This window comes from Eubalaena glacialis, chromosome 1 (genome assembly GCF_028564815.1).
Source record: "Eubalaena glacialis isolate mEubGla1 chromosome 1, mEubGla1.1.hap2.+ XY, whole genome shotgun sequence".
NCBI classification, from domain to species: Eukaryota; Metazoa; Chordata; class Mammalia; order Artiodactyla; family Balaenidae; genus Eubalaena; species Eubalaena glacialis.
Window position 1 is genome coordinate 183259234 of NC_083716.1, and position 17557 is coordinate 183276790.

Sequence of the window (17557 nt, forward strand, 5' to 3'; positions counted from 1 at the left end):
GTAGATTAAGGTACAGTTTTAAATAAATACGATTCAGGTAATTTTTAATATAAAAATATAGTGCCACCAAATCTGATAAATAAATAGAATTGGTATGGGTTATTATAATTATGGTTTTGCTGGAGCAATAATAACACATAGAACCACTGCTTTATGAATAAATTCGTTGAATATAACTGATTGGTACAAGTGTGTTACGTTGCTTTTTAGGGAGACATTTATCGATCTCTTTATTGTGGTGATAATTTAGGAATGACTTGGATCATTAGGAATGACATTTTTTTCATCATAAACTCTTAAGGGTGGTAACAATTGTCAACAGCTGTGAAGACACCCTCTCTATACACACTGAAAATTCTATATGAATACCTCTACATTTATAGGTTTATGAATATACATTTTAAAAATGTTTCAATAAATGAATTTTTAGACTTATAAACATAGACATCTTTTAGATTCTTTGTTTTAAATTTATACATAGGTTTTATAAACTTTATTGAATTCTGGTGAAATGAATTATATTGGGTTCTGTCCATCTTTTTCCTCTGTGTAGTCATACAAAGAGTGTACATATACATATAAAAAGGTTAGTAATCTAATACTAAAGTTAATATCTTTGACAAATCAAGGAGAAGCCATATAGGTTATCCACCTATTTCCTAAAATGACTGTACTATATGTAGTATTACCTAGGTAGCTATCCATCTTTATAGATTCTAGGAAAGACAAACATAAATAGTATAGAGACTACAATACATGCATATATACATATATGCATAGGAGAAGTCTCCTATAGGTAGATGAAAATGGCACTTTCTATTAAGGTATTTAAATTTCATCATGTCTCTAGTATTTCTTTCATATGATTTGGGTGACCATGGGAATGTGTTATATTTTATTTGCTTGTTTGATCTGGTTGTTGGTAGATTTTTAAAGCAGAGAACATCATGGAATAGTCAGAAGACCACTTGGCTAAGAGTTAGGAAATTTTTAGTCTAACCCTTCTGTGACTTTGTCACATGTTAACAGTTTTCTTGGGAAATTTCACTTCTCTTCTTTGAGCCTCAGTGGCTTCATCTGTAATATGAGGTGTTTGGATTAGATGACATCCAAAGTCCTTTCTATTTCTAATATTCTCTGAATAAATAAACTTGCTTGGCAACATCTTCTTGCTTTCTTTAAATATAATAGTTCCAAAAATGATTATTCTGCCTAAAATGAGAAGCAGGGCCTTCGGGTTTTTTTTTTTAATGACCTTTGATTGGTGCCAGAGAATAACTGTCTCACTCTGCCTTTGCCTGATCACCTCCAATAATAAGGATATAACACTGGCTCCACTTTAAGTCAGGCTAGTGACAGAAGACATTATTTACTTCTAATTTGTTGCCGTGATTTTTAAAAAATAATTAATTAATTTTTTGGCTGCGTTGGGTCTTCTTTGCTGTTCACGGGCTTTCTCTAGTTGTGGCGAGCAGGGGCTACTCTTCACTGCAGTGTGCGGGCTTCTCTTGTTGCGGAGCATGGGCTCTAGGCGCCTGGGCCTCGGTAGTTGTGGCATGCGGGCTCAGTATTTGTGGTTCGCGGGCTCTAGAGCGCAGGCTCAGTAGTTGTGGCATGCGGGCTTAGTTGCTCCATGGTATGTGAGATCTTCCTGGACCAGGGCTCAAACCCGTGTCCCCTGCATTGGCAGGTGGATTCTTACCCACTGCACCACCAGGTAAGTCCCTTGTTGCCTTGATTTTTATTTATTTCTTTGTATTTAGAGATATATGAGTATTCAATTGACTACCCACACTGCTTCCCTGCTTCAGAATCTACAATGCTCAAAGTATTTTTAAGAAAAGAAATAAAATACAGGCATACCTTGAGATACTGTGGGGTTTGGTTCCAGACCACCACAGTAAAGCGAATATCGCAATAAAGTGAGTCACATGGATTTTTTTGGTTTCCCGATGCATATAAAAGTTATGTTTACACTATACTGTAGTTTGTTAAGTGTGAAATAACATTGTGGCTAAAAAAACACTATACATATCTCCATTAGAAATATTTTATTGCTAAAAAATGCTAACCATCGTCTGAGCCTTCAGTGAGTCAAAACTTTTTTGCTGGCGGAGGGTCTTACCTCCATATTGATGGCTGCTGGCTGATCAGGGTGGTGGTTGCTGAAGGATGGGGTGGCTCTGGCCATTTCTTATTGTTTCTTTCATTGATTGATTGATTGATTGATTAATTGCTGCGTTGGGTCTTCGTTGTTGTGCGCGGGCCCCCTCCAGTTGCGGTCAGCGGGGGCCACTCTTCGTTGTGGTGCGTGGGCTTCTCGTTGCAGTGGCTTCCCTTGTTGCGGAGCACGGGCTCTAGGTGCGTGGGCTTCAGTAGTTGTGGCACACGGCATCAGTAGGTGTGGCTCGCGGGCTGTAGAGTGTAGGCTCAGTAGCTGTGGCGCACGGGCTCAGTTGCTGTGCAGCACGTGGGATCTTCCTGGACCAGGGCTCGAACCTGTGTCCCCTTCATTGCCAGGTGGATTCTCAACCACTATGCCACCAGGGAAGTCCCTGGCCATTTCTTAAAACAAGACAGCATTGAAGTTTGCCTCTTCGATTGACTCTTCCTTTCACAAACGATTTCTCTGTAGCATGCAATGCTGTTTGATAGCATTTTACCCACAGTAGAACGTCTTTCAGAATTGGAGTCAATCCTCTCAAACCCTGGTGTTGTTTTATAAACTAAGTTTATGTAATATTCTAAATTCTTTGTTGTCATTTCAACAGTCTTCACAGCATCTTCACTAAGAGTAGATTTTATTTCAAGAAACCACTTTCTTTGCTCATCCATAAGAAGCAACTCCTCATCCTTTAAAGTTTTATATTTATAACAAATATAATAATAATGAAAATGTTTGAAGTATTGTGAAAATTACCAAAATGTGATACAGAGACATAAAGTAAGCAAATGCTGTTGGAAAAATGGCACCAATACACTTACTCAATTCGGGGTTGCCACATACCTTCAGTTTGTAAAAACACGCAATATCTGCAAAGCACAATAAAGCGAAGTACAATAAGACAAGGTATGCCAGTATAAACTCTGTCTTCTAAGAACTCCAAACTGGATAATGAAAATGAGAAATATACTTTGATCTCAAAATGTACCACCCCAAAATACTCTTCAGTCTAGACATTCATTCACAAATAGTTTTCATTCTCTGGTTATATTATCTCAGAGGACCTGCACTATTTCTAGCAGTATAGTAGTTACAAAGATATTATCCCAAGTTAAAAAAGAGTATGATCTAATTCTTAATGCAGATAAGAAATTTTTTTCTCTTTTGCAAGATTTATAAAGCGGTAGAAAAAAGGAATGCAGAATTCAGTGTTTTTATATTGGTAAATGGAAATGTCTTCTAAATACCTCTGTTGAGTTGTATTCCAAAAGGCCTGCCTTTCCTTTGTAATGTTGTCCTGTGGACGCAGATGAAGCTTTTGTTGGTGCTGTGCACCTCATCCATTACCCTCAGGCTGTCTAAGCCAGAGAGGAGTGAATCTGTTGAAAAGGACCACGAAGAAGCCTGCTGTTAGTGTGAACTCTATTTGAACTAGGTCTGACAAAGTTTCATCCTCTAGCATTTGAGGTAGACTTTATTGCTATTTGGAGATCGTCATCTCTGATAATTTCATCTATTATTAGTATTTAAAAAATGAAATATTACTTTTTTAATGTGGCATTTATTTAGGGAAACCAGTTTTTGTAAGCATACTAATTCTTTTTTCCCCACATGTGTTGGGAACATACTTTGTATTATAATTCATAAGCTAGCATACCTTCAAAGATTGTTATTGTCTTAATTCCTGATATTTTTGAGTCAGATACATTTACTAATGCACCATTATGTGCTTAAACAGTTGATCTGAATGGGTACCTGAGATTTGAAAGTAGTAGGTGTAAAAAAAATAAATAAAGCTTCATAAATGTAGTTTAAATATAGATTGATTCATTGTACTCTGAAGAGAAGGCCCAGTTAAATTTTTTCAGATCTATCAGTGGTCATGAACCAATGACTAGGCTTGGTTCATATAATTTGAATAATTAGTATTTACTGCTATATAGTGATTTATTAGTGTTAGCTCTGAAAAGGGAATATTGTGATCTGTTATTACATATAAGAACTCTAGAAATGAATCTCCTTGTTTTCTTTTGTTTTAAAATTAGTAATTAATGTTTTAAAATTTTTAGAATTTAACACATGCATTTAACTGTAATTTTCAAAAGTCATAGTGTTAGGAAACTGTGTATTAATAAAACATATCCCAGTTTTGTGTTGATTTCCTTTTTAGCACAAACTTTAATTTATGGAGAGTGTTTTCACATTTTTTTCCCCCTCAACAGGTAAAGTACCTTTTATTCACGTAGGAAATCAAGTAGTATCGGAACTTGGTCCAATAGTCCAATTCGTTAAAGCCAAGGTAATAAAAAAGATATTAAATACATTTGATCACAGTTACTTTTAAATAAGTCATTCATCATTCTTTAGGGTGTTGTAACATTTACGTTGATTTTAACCTAGTTTTACAAAATGCTGATATAAACTACCAGAGAAATATTTCTAAAGAGTAAGGTTTTTTTCCCCATAATGTAAGTCAATGGCAAAAGAGGCCATTTGATCTTTACGAAGTGATAGATAATTTTCTAACTCATGCTTATGAGAATTTTTGTCGCAAATGGAAACTCTTCATTGTTGTAAAATATCAGGTTAACCTTTGAGAAGGGAGTTATAGAATATGTTTAAAAGTTGAATGTATCAATACTAATTCACCCATTTGAATTATTATTCAGTTTAGATTTTAATAGTTATCAAAGAACAACCTCCATTAACATTTTGGGGAACATGCTTCCAGAATTTTTTTGCATATGTAGAAAAATACAGGTCATACTATTATGTGTTATTTTGCAACCTGCCTTTTAAAATCATCAATGTGTTTGGAAATTCTTCCATTTAATGACTATAGATATATGTTATCCTTTTAAATTGTTGTATAATATTCTATCATATGGATGTATTATAATTTATTTACTTAAGTCTTTATTGATGGACACTGAAGTTGTTGCCAATTTTCTGCTGTTATTGAGTGCTAATATAAATATTCTTGTACATACACCTTTGTACACTTGTTAAATTATCTCCTTAGGGTAAATTCCTAAGAGTGATAATACAGTGTTATAGGGTATGCATTTTAAAAATCTTACAACTAAAGCTTATACTATTTTATGCATCCACTCATTACTATACTGTATTAGAATTTAAAAATTAGTGTCTATTTCCCTATCCTTTACTAATAACATTTAAAAAAATCTTTGACCACTTTATAAGTAACACATGTCAATCTTTGGAATTTATTTTATTACTAAAAAGGTTAGTCTCTTAAAAAAAACAAGGTTTACTGACCATCATTGTTTTCTTCTTTTGTGAAATAATAATGTAATTTTGTCTCTTGAAAGATACATTTTTATAATGACAAGTAAATACTTCTTATTAATATTTTGTAGTGATAGCAAAGTATTAATTATTTTTTCACATAAAATAATTATGTTTTGGGGGCATTTTGGAAATTAATCCATTGGACATTTGCAGTAAAACATTGATGTTGTATTACTTGGTAGTAAGATAACTGAAAGTTTTTGTATATTTAATATGATGCTCTTTTAAAGTTTTTTAAATTCCCTTTAGGGCCATTCTCTTAGTGATGGGCTGGATGAAGTCCAAAAAGCAGAAATGAAAGCCTACATGGAATTAGTCAACAATATGCTGTTGACTGCAGAGGTATAATAGAAGATAATAGGCCTTGAAAATAAGCTTTTTCTCTTACAAAAGATCATCTTTCTTATGGGTTATGTTAAAGTTACTGAAAAATAGGAAAACAGTCAAGCAAATTCTAGGGCTAGTGTGGTTACCCAAATTATTTGATCATTATCTTTGAGCAAGTTGCCTGATATTATCATTTCTAGTTTTTCTGTTTGTAAACAGGAGTGACTCTTGCCCACTCATTATTTTATTTTGGTCTTGTGAAATTCACTTAAATGGTATCTGTAAAATACTTTAATGGCATTTAGAGATGTATCCTATGAATAAGAAATATTTTTATAGGTACCACCATTAAGTTTAATAATTCTATGTAGCAACATTAGCCAAGAAAAAACAGAAACAACCCTCACATATGTGACTTTTATGATGTTGGCTTATAAAAAATTAACCCTGGCAAGAAATAACTTTCTTTATCCATTTTCTCTTTGATACTCTATAAAGTTTTGGTGACTGTTTTTTTTTTTCCTAGTTGTATCTTCAGTGGTGTGATGAAGCTACTGTAGGGGAGGTGAGTGGTTCTGCAGCATTTATCTTAATTAAAATTTAATGAAAAAACACTTTTGCTCAGAATCATAAGTCCCTGCTCATAAATGAAACATTGTGGTTTATACCATTAGTGATATAGTTTTTCACTTTAATTTTGCTTGCACATACATTTTAGGGAAGCTGTGTGTCATTGTTTGATATAACTGGTTGCAGAGTATGTGAAAGTTTATATATTTTTAAAGGGAATGGTTTAAAATTTTAATTTTTAGATTGCAAGCTATGTTTTGTTTTGTTTTATTTTTTCAGATTGCTCTGTTTGTGGTCTCTGGAAATATATTTCCCTTAGAATTTTATTTGAGAAAACAGGCTATGTCTTTAGAATCATGTTTTTAACATAATCTTTTTGCTTTAGATCACTCATGCTAGGTATGGATCTCCTTACCCTTGGCCTCTGAATCATATTTTGGCCTATCAGAAACAGTGGGAAGTCAAACGTAAGATGAAAGCTATTGGATGGGGTAACAAGACTCTGGACCAGGTCAGTTCAGATTGAAGTTGATAAAACCCTCAACTTTAATACATAAAGAAAAAAGATTTTTAATTGATAGTCCTTTAAAAAAAATCCCAGGGGACTTCCTGGCGGTCCAGTGGTTAAGACGCTCCGCTTCCAATGCAGGGGGTACCAGTTCCATCCCAGGTCGGGGAACTAAGATCCCACATGCTGCGTGGCGCAGCCAAAACAAAAAAAAAGCTCCCAACATAATAAAAAAAAATTAACAAAACATTTGCTCTTATTTTCTCTGACATGAAGTACTTTTTTGTTTTATAAAAATCACACATGCTTATTGTAAAACAAATTATGTAATACAGAAAACTTCAAAAACGGAATAAAAGTTGGCTGGAATCCTACTATCTAGAAATTGCCACTGTTAACTATATGGAAAACATTCTTCTAGGTGTCTCTTAATAACATTTTCTTTAAATGGGGTCATATTATACCACTACTCTATAACCTCATTTTTTTAATCCATTCAGCAATACATTGTGGACATTTTTTTATGCCAATAAATATAGATCTGCAGCATCAGGGTTTAAAAAGAAAAACCCAACCCTGTTAGATGCAGTGCTTAATATACCTGCTTTTCTTTGGTCTTAAATTTACTGAAGTAGCAAAATTATAAAAATATATATCTTGTCAAGGTCATGAGTTTGAGCATCATTAAGCTAATTAATGTCTCTTTTTCAAGGATACCCCTAGTCCTAGTCAGCCAGCTCATTGATGTGTGCCATTGGCCACAACGGGGATTGGGTAAATAAATAGGGATGGAGTAGATAAAATCTATTTCCACTAGTGGGAAAACAATTCAAATGTTTTTTACTCATGGTAGGTCAGCAGTGTCATCTTTATGAAGCAGATTTTTTAATATATGTGAAGTCATTTGATTATATGGATTCAGGAGAACATTTTTGTAGGGAGTAGAGTTTTGAGATAAAAACTTTCTTGATCATAATCCTTATAAGTAACTTAAATGTACTTGTATTTAAAGGAAATTTGCTCTCAAATTTTCTTCCTGTTTCTTGTATAGAAATTATTACGTATGTTCTCTATGTGGTCTATAGTCTGATTTAAATATACTGTAAATGGTTACCTAAATTTATATTTTTATTATAAACTATGATACAAATTAAGTTTTAGACACATTTTATTGCTTTGCTAATTTAAATATTTTTCTTTGGGGTCTGTTGCTTGTGTTAGGTCTTAGAAGATGTAGACCAGTGCTGTCAAGCTCTTTCTCAAAGACTGGGAACACAACCATATTTCTTCAATAAGCAGTAAGAATTTATTCTTTTTAGTTAGTTTCTTTTCTATGTTATTATTTTATCATACATATCGTATCAAACATTTTATCATAGAGGAATTATTTTATCAAGAAATATTTATGAAAAGATTTAGTTATATTAAAGTTCATTTTTGCATTCATTAACCATTTAATTTCTTGGGTGTCAGGCATAGCACTAGCTTCTGGGAGACCAAGATTTCTAAAATGCAGTGCTAGCTATTAAGAATTTTCTCCTGAGGGTAGACAATGTAAACCAGTCATTATTGTATGATATGATAGAGGTTCTACTAGAAGTAGTTCAAGGTGCTTTGTATGGAACTATGACATCTTAACAAAATCTGAGCTTGCAAACTACTATTAAAACGTGAAGTGTAGCCATACTTGTCTGTATAGGATGATACCCTGAGGACTAGAAAAGTAAATAAAACTAAACCGTAAAAAATATTGTTGGATGGACAAGCATTATTATGAACTTTTCTTTTAAAATTTAATGAAAATATTTGTAAAGCATAGAAATAATTGTGAAGGATATAGATTAAATATATGTATGTGTATATATGTAAATTGAGTAATTCATGTTTTATTAAGACAGAATTTTTTTGTAATTTGAAAAATAATATCTAATGTAGGCAAAGAATGAATTTTCCTTTTTTTTTAAAGTTACAATTTTAGTATATCAGAATCAGCTATCCTGTGATCCAGTTTAAGATGGATTTAAATTAGCATTTTAACCTCATTGGTTTGCTTAGAATTCTAATCTTTTCTTGGCTTTTTAATAAAAATCTCTTGACTTTTAGATTGATAATTTTTAAAAAGGTTTATTTGCTATTATTTATTACATCTTCGTAGGCATTCATCTATAGCTATATCAAACATCTTTTGGTAGAGGTACTAATATTTGTAGCAAAAATGACTATGATGATAGCTTGGAAATATTAAAGTTATATTAATGTATGTGCTATATAACTGATATTAAAATAAAATTGGACTCTGTTGATCTTTTTTTTTTTTTAAAGTGAATGATTTTTTTCTTTTTAATTTTTATTTATTTATTTATTTATTTTTGGCTGTGTTGGGTCTTCGTTTCTGTGCGAGGGCTTTCTCTAGTTGCGGCGAGCGGGGGCCACTCTTCATCACGGTGCGCGGGCCTCTCACTGTCGCGGCCTCTCTTGTTGCGGAGCACAGGCTCCAGACGCGCAGGCTCAGTAGTTGTGGCTCACGGGCCTAGTTGCTCCGCGGCATGTGGGATCTTCCCAGACCAGGGCTCGAACCCCTGTCCCCTGCATTGGCAGGCAGATTCTCAACCACTGCGCCACCAGGGAAGCCCCTCTGTTAATCTTTGAAGCAGAAAGGTCATGGAGTTCATACCATGAAATCCTGGTAGGTAAAGTTTCTACAGCTATGTTCTTATTTCTAGTGATGTTTGCTATGCTGATTCTAGTTGTTTAGTCTCTAATACAAAGGAAAGGTATCAAAATGTTAGTATTATGTAGTCCCCTTTCTTTCTGATATAGGAATTCTTAGGAGCTGAAAAGCTCAGAAGGGGTGCATTTTATTGTTTGAAGTGCATCACTCTGTTTTAGGAGTTAGTTTTCTTATGCACCCTGTCTCCATGGGAAGCCAGGATAATAGATCTAACTTATTTTTCTCCTCATTTAAAACTCAGTGTCAAAGAGTTAGTAACCAGGTATCATTTGGCATGTGATTCAGTGGAAATATCAAAAATTTTTTTTCTTTATAAGGGTATAATTATTATTATTTTTAACAACTTTATTGGAGTATAATTGCTTTACAATGGTGTGTTAGTTTCTGCTTTATAACAAAGTGAATCAGCTGTACTTATACATATATCCCCATATCTCCTCACTCTTGCGTCTCCCTCCCATCTTCCCTATCCCACCCCTCTAGGTGGTCACAAAGCACCGAGCTATTTTACACTACCAAATGTAAAATATATAGCTAGTAGGAAGCAGCTGCATAGCACAGGGAGATCAGCTTGGGTATAATTATTTTTAAACTTGTAATGAAAAATTCAAAATTTAGAATAGGTGCAAAAACAATTGAGAAACTGTTTAACTGGTATTAAGATGTAGGTTTTTGAAATAATTTTACCTTATATGAGACTTAGATAAACATTTTTATCATTGAAGTATAGAATAGTTTTAATTTTTCATTTTAATTTTACCCAATTGTTTAATATTAAAATTTATTTCCCTGTGTATCCTCTCCTTACCCTCTAAAATTAGAATCAGCTTTTCTTCTAGCTTACCTACTAGACATGTTGAGAGGCCTCATGAAAGAAACTCAGTAGTTTTACTTGATGAGAGAAAGGGAAAGATAGTTGAGGGAGATCTTGCAGCAAGAATAGTAATTGGGAAAAGAGGACAAAGAAGCTAAATGGTGGAAAGGAAAAAGGAAAGTGAATTTGAAAAAAATTAGAAATAATACAAAGTAGATACTAACAATTGTTGACCTTTTTATCCTTCATAATATATAGTTGGTAGCTTTTAAATATTTAAATCATATTTCTAAAATGCAACTCAAAATCTGTGTTATCTGTTGTATCTGTAATCTTGCTGATGTGATATATGTTAAGACACCTACACAAAGACTGGGTAATTTATTCCCTTTCACCTCGTGAGTGGATTTGGAATAAAAAACTAAAACTTTTCTTGAAGTGATATTTTCATGTTACCTTTTCAATAAAGGGGAAGAAGAAGAAAAAAACAATTTTTCTAAATGTAATCAGGATAGAAAGAGTTAATACTACTCCAAAGCATTTATGAGCTCCATGAGGGTCTGTGTTTTCCAAACAAAACCTATTAGAGGAAGCTCAGTAAATGTTGGTTAAGACTAGATTAAATTGAGAAATTGGAAAAGGAGTTAGGTTTGAAAAAGAAAAAATACTGCTATTAACCATTAAGTAAATGGTAAAATTTGAAAATATACCTTCATATACTGATAGGAAAGTATTTTAAAGAAATGATGCAAAAATTATACTTGGGAACCTTAAGAAAAATTTCAGGGGGTAATGGGATTTCATTGAAGTTTATTCAATTGAGAAATCACTAGTTAAGAAAATTAAGGGGAAATTGCTCAAAAATATCCAAAAGCAAAATATAGCAAAGTTGATGGCAAGGGGCTTGATTTACAAATTTGAATGATAGTCCTAAAGATCAGTGATTGATATATAAAGAAAGGATATGTAGATTATTTCTGTTAGTATGAAGAAATGACAAGTTAATAGTATAATGGGAAAGAAAAATTAGGGAACATTCAGACAAAATTAATGTTTTTGAAACTAGACTGTGAAACGTATCAGAAAGAGAGAAAGAAATGTGGAACCATAATAATTGAAGAAAATGAAAAAGATAAGTACAAAAAAATTTTTAGTGGGAAAGGTTAGGAAAACATTCGCATTTTATGGTACCGTTTTTATTTTGATATTCAAATGAAAGAATAGTAGATAACCGGTGGATGTTAGCTGAACCTATTGTGGCAACAATTTTACAATGTATTTACGTAAATCAAACCATCATGTTGTACACCTTAAACTTATACAGTGGTGTATGTTAATTATTTGTCAATAAAACTGGGAAAAAAAAGAATAGTAGGTAACCAACAGAAATGTGGAAAGAATGATAATGCAAGATGGGAAGGCAACAGTGTGAAAGATGTTGAAGGTCTTAGGAGGAGAGTTGCTATCTATATCCAAATTACAATCTACAAACTACTTAGTAAGCAGAAGGGTGGAAATGTTATGTTTTCTCTCCATATTGTATAGAAAAGGTAATTAAAACTGGAGGTACATGAAATCTTGGCTTGATTAAACAATTCAGTGGAAGTATTGGCTAAAGTGTAATTTTTTGTCCTTGTCTCTTACAGGAGTTGCAAATATTTTTCTGAGCTTATTGCTTTTTTTAAAAGTCAGGTTTATTGTGGCATAATTTACAAAAAGTAAAATTGACGCTTTTATGTGTATAGTTCTGTGAGTTTTAGCAGTGGTATACAGTTGTGTCCCCACTACCACAGTGTACTTTTTAAAAAGAAAGAATTGTGGGAATTGATAACATATATGTCAGAGTCAACTAATGTAAGTAGTTGCTGAAATTTGTAAGGATTACAAAAAATATGCATTGTTATGTGTGTGGTTTTTTTTTTCTTTTAAATTTCATTTATTTATTTGTTTATTTATGGCTGTGTTGCGTCTTCATTTCTGTGCGAGGGCTTTCTCTAGTTGTGGCAAGTGGGGGCCACTCTTCATCACGGTGCGTGGGCCTCTCACTATTGCGGCCTCTCCCGTTGCGGAGCATAGGCTCCAGACACGCAGGCTCAGTAATTGTGGCTCACGGGCCTAGTTGCTTCGCGGCATGTGGGATCGTCCCAGACCAGGGCTCGAACCCGCGTCCTCTGCATTGGCAGGCAGATTCTCAACCACTGCGTCACCAGGGCAGCCCTATGTGTGTGTTTTGTTTGATTTAGTATAGTGTATTCTACTTCCTGTTAGATGTTCTAAAAGTAATTTGTCACGAAGTTGCTATCTTTAGGTAACATCAGATCAGTTTTTGTATGCTCATTACCCTACATAATTCAGGACCTTTTGAGTTATGTGGATGTATATTTGAAGCAAATAATATTTTGGCCACTTGAGGGGTACTTCTAGACTACTCTGGTTTGAACATACCTTCATACCTGAGCTCATTCAGAGCCTTCACTTATTGATAAAAGATGCCCATCTACCCTACTGGAAGTTGCATCAGAGAATATATTCACCTTTTTTTAGGCTCTAGTACAAGAAGCAGAGGGTAGTTAATCCTAAATTGGTAAGATACACGTTTTAAGAAATATGTTTAGGGATCTGGAGGAGTTGGTGTTTATATTACTTCTCACAAAGTGCCTCAGCTCAATATTTATCCACCTTCTACATCCTTGGTTTTTACAGGTATCCATTTGTTATTGATTCTTCATCTGTAATGCTAGGATCATGGTGCTATTAAGTCCCAGGACACTTGTGATTTTTTTAAACTATCCTATTGACTACCCTCTTAAACATGGCCATAAATTGCACATTTGACTTTGATTAATACTTCATGAATGTGTCAAAAGAGGGAAGGCTTTGGAAGAATGTGAATAACTACTATTGAAAAATTAAATATCCTATACAACTTAGGCAGGATGCTTTCTTTTCCCTTTCATGTATTTATTAAGCAAATAACCATTCAGTTCCTTAGATACTTTGCTAAGAACTGTGGTTATAAAGATATATGCAGTGTTATCTTTAGAGAACTTAGAGTATAATGGGGGAAACATTAAGTAAACAGTTATAGTATGGTATGAGAAGTACTTCGCCTTTTTATTGATTCATTAAACACATATTTATTGAGAACCTACTTTGGACCAGGCATTGTTCCAGGTGTTGGGGACACAGCAGGAAACAAGTAGACAATGTCCTGGTAGAAAGAGATAGTTAATTAAAAACAAATATTAGATAGTTTTAAGTGCCATATAGAGAATTAATATAGGATCACATCACAATAAGCGGCTATATGTCCACTTTAGTTTGAATGGTCAGGGGACGCTGACCACTCAAACTAAGATGTGACATTTAAGTTGTATTCTGAAAAACAAGGAGCCAGCAGTATGAAGTCAAGGGCAGAGTGTTCCAGGCAGCAGGAATAGTTGGGTCAAGGCCCTAAGATTGGCTAGAGTTTATGTTCAAATGGAAGAAGCAAAACCATTTATGGTTGTGTGTTGAAAATGGTAGGAGATGAGACTGAAGAGGTAAGCAGGAGCCAGATCATCTAAGATTTGTGTGTTTTGGATAAGGAGTTTGGCATGTTAGTGTAAGTGGAGTGGAAATTCATTCGAATGTTTTATGCTTGAAGGAGATATAGATAAGTGGTGGCATTCAGGACATATTTTGGTGGTTGTGTCTCACCAGGCTTGCTTATGGATGTGGGAGGGTAAGAGAAAGAGGGGACTGAAGAGTAACTCAGATTTTTGGCTTGAACAGGTGGTGGGTAGTGGTGACTTTTATTTTGGGAAGATGAGGGGACAAGCAGGTTTGAGATGCTTATTCAACATTCAAGTGGAATTGTTATATAGGCCTTTGAATGTATGATTCTGGACTTTAGGGGAGAGACTCAGATTGGAGATAAATATTTTAGGAATCAGTGGCATGAAGAGATACAAAGCCATGCAACTATTAAAAGAAGTCATTCATCAGTGGCGATCAAGGCCACATAGCTAGTAAGTGACAGAATTAGGATTTGACGGACCCCCAAATCTGTTCTGCCAAACCAGATTACTGCAACATATTTTTACATTTTAGGTCAACTAATGTGTTTTCTCAGTAACTTTATCACTGTAGGGCTGACAGCAATAATTAGTTCATAATAATGATCGTATTTTCTCCTTTTAGTAATATTGTACTAGTACAGTACAATGAGGGGGCTCAGGGTGCTGACCCTTTGCTGCAGCTGAAAATCCATGTATAACTTCACAGTCAGACCTCTGCATCTGTGGTTCTGCATCTGCAGATTCAGTCAACCCTGGATTGTGTAGTATTGTAGTACGTATTTATTGAAAAAACCTGCCTGTAAGTGGACCTTCACAGTTCAAACCAGTATTTTTTTAAAATTAATTAATTAATTAATTTTTGGCTGCATTGGGTCTTTGTCGCTGCACACGGGCTTTCTCTAGTTGGAGCGAGTGGGGGCTACTCTTTGTTGCAGTGCGCGGGCTTCTCATTGCGGTGGCTTCTCTTGCTGCAGAGCACGGGCTCAGTAGTTGTGGCTCACGGCTCTAGAGCGCAGGCTCACAGAGGCGTGGTGCACGGGCTTAGTTGTGGCGCACGGGCTTAGTTGCTCTGCGGCATGTGAGATCCTCCCAGACAAGGGCTCGAACCCGTGTCCCCTGCGTTGGCAGGTGGATTCTTAACCACTGCTCCACCAGGGAAGCCCTCAAACCAGTGTTGTTCAAGGGTCTACTGTAATTATTTTAACGTAATATAGATTGGTGATGTCCCATTTATAGACCGTTAGTAGCAAGGTAGATAAATTTCATCTTTTTGTTAGTAATATATAATTAAAGGGAAAAAAAACATAGAAAAAATTTTGTTGAAGCCATTCTTACATCTCCTTCAGAAGCTAAGTTTACTTTTAAAATGGTAAAATTAAAATTAAGTCATGTTGTAATATGATGATCAGGTAATCAGGTATCATTCTGTTTTCTTAGCACCACAGTGAAATCCTCTGCTTTGACAGCCTTTTGGTTATGCATTTACAAAAGCACTTACTAAATTGTGTTGTGGTAATTTATGTTTTGTGTCCATGTCTTAGAATATCTTTCTTGCTTTTATATCTTTAGCATCTGGCATAGTTCCTGGCACACTGGAGACCTGTTGTATATATTTAGTGAATAAATTAATGAATAAAACGAATATGATCATTTACACCAATATTATTATTATTTTAAGGTTACATACTATATAATTCCATTTGTATGACATTCTTTTTTTTTACACCAATATTATTTTAACACATTTAAGTGATGCTATTTAAAAAAGCAAGTCACACAACTAGCAAATCATAGTTTAAAAGATCTTTTTTTTCTTTCATATCTTATAACAGAAACTCCAATAAAATAGAATAAATTCTATCAAGTTGGGGTAGGATTTATTGCTTACATGACTTTTTTTCTTTTAAATAGATGAATAAAGTGTTTAAAAAAATAGTATATAGTCTACCATACAAGTTAAACACTGTTCATGTTACTCTCATTTCTGCTTTTGTCTTAGGCCTACTGAACTAGATGCACTGGTATTTGGCCATCTGTACACCATTCTTACCACACAGTTGACCAATGATGAACTTTCTGAGAAGGTGAAAAACTATAGCAACCTCCTTGCTTTCTGTAGAAGAATCGAACAACACTATTTTGGTAAAGTCAGCTCATCCATCAGATTGTCTTAGAGTTATGTGTTAATTTAGTTATTACTTTTAAAAAGTTTAACTTTTGAAATATATGTTACTTGAATGATGTAATAGATAATGGTATCAGAATTTTAAAACCAAAAATACTGCTTTTCAAAACCTCAAAACAAATTACATAATGTATACGTGTACCTTATACTGCTATTTGTGTATACATTAAAATAATTTTGAATGATTTCATTTGATATGTTGTACTCTATATCTTGAAATTTTTGTTTTTTTTGACACATGTATGCATATAAAAATAAAGCTCAAACAACTTTGTGGCCGATGTATTTACTTTCTTCCCATCTTTCTGAAAGCTGCTCTCTGAGCTTTATACATGGAATAAACAGTGTCTTTTCTAAGGCAATAATTTGTATTCCATACTCCCAAGATTACTTTGCTAGGTGTAATGCATGGTAAACCTGGTCATGGGAAGAATGTTCTTAACAGTGAGCACTTAGAAAATGCGCATGATTACAAAGTGATTAAATCCTGGAACAGATTACCATTTAAGAGCATTTTTCTTATCTAAACTTTATTGAACTTAAAAACATTTTATCAGAGTAGCTATAATTTACATTTGATAAAGGGATAAGTTTCAAGGACCTTATTTTTTTGAAACTTCTTTTTGGAGAAAATAATATTTTAATAATGCTGTTTTATTCCTTTTGTGGGGAAGGGAGTATAGATTTCACAGAAGTATCAATTTATACATAAGCATAAAAGATTATATGCTGTATTTCTTTCAGTTTTTCTAATATTTTATGTAAAGCCAGGGATGCTATAAAAGTCAGATGTACAAATAATTTCTTGAAAATATCTAGAATAGTAGTACTTCTATATTTCTTTTTATGTACCAGACATTTTTTTTTTTTTTTTAATTTTATTTATTTATTTATTTATTTATGGCTGTGTTGGGTCTTCGTTTCTGTGCTAAGGCTTTCTCTAGTTGTGGCAAGCGGGGGCCACTCTTCATCGCGGTGCGCGGGCCTCTCACTACCGCGGCCTCTCCTGTTGTGGAGCACAGGCTCCAGACGTGCAGGCTCAGTAATTGTGGCTCACGGGCCCAGCCGCTCCGCGGCACGCGGGATCCTCCCAGACCAGGGCTCGAACCCGTGTCCCCTGCATTGGCAGGCAGACCCCCAACCACTGCGCCACCAGGGAAGCCCTGTACCAGACATTTTAACTCATTTAATCCTTACAAAAACTATGAAGGTTATTATTCCCAGTTTACAGAAGAGGAAATGGAGACACAAAATGGGTAATACCTTGCCCAAGGTCATAAGGTTAGTAAGTGGTAGAGCTGGAATTCAAACCTAGGCATCTGGCATCTGTTTGGCTTTTAAAGAACACAACATTTTTTTTTTTTTTTAAGATTATAGATTTATACC

General features: G+C 34.3%; 1 protein-coding gene across 4 annotated transcripts in view; it reads left to right on the plus strand.

The window, feature by feature from the left end:
* MTX2 (metaxin 2) overlaps nucleotides 1-16342 on the plus strand; it is a 65148-nt gene extending 48806 nt beyond the window's left edge. For 2 of the 4 annotated variants that reach the window (XM_061202369.1, XM_061202387.1), the window contains 6 exons: nucleotides 4387-4463; nucleotides 5726-5818; nucleotides 6330-6368; nucleotides 6759-6884; nucleotides 8103-8179; nucleotides 15986-16342. In XM_061202369.1, the coding sequence (XP_061058352.1) occupies nucleotides 4387-4463; nucleotides 5726-5818; nucleotides 6330-6368; nucleotides 6759-6884; nucleotides 8103-8179; nucleotides 15986-16160 (587 nt within the window). In that variant the 3' untranslated portion in view covers nucleotides 16161-16342. The remainder of the gene's footprint in view (nucleotides 1-4386; nucleotides 4464-5725; nucleotides 5819-6329; nucleotides 6369-6758; nucleotides 6885-8102; nucleotides 8180-15985) is intronic. The other 2 variants (XM_061202398.1, XM_061202379.1) reach the window with 2 other exon arrangements.
* Nucleotides 16343-17557: the final 1215 nt, after the last annotated feature.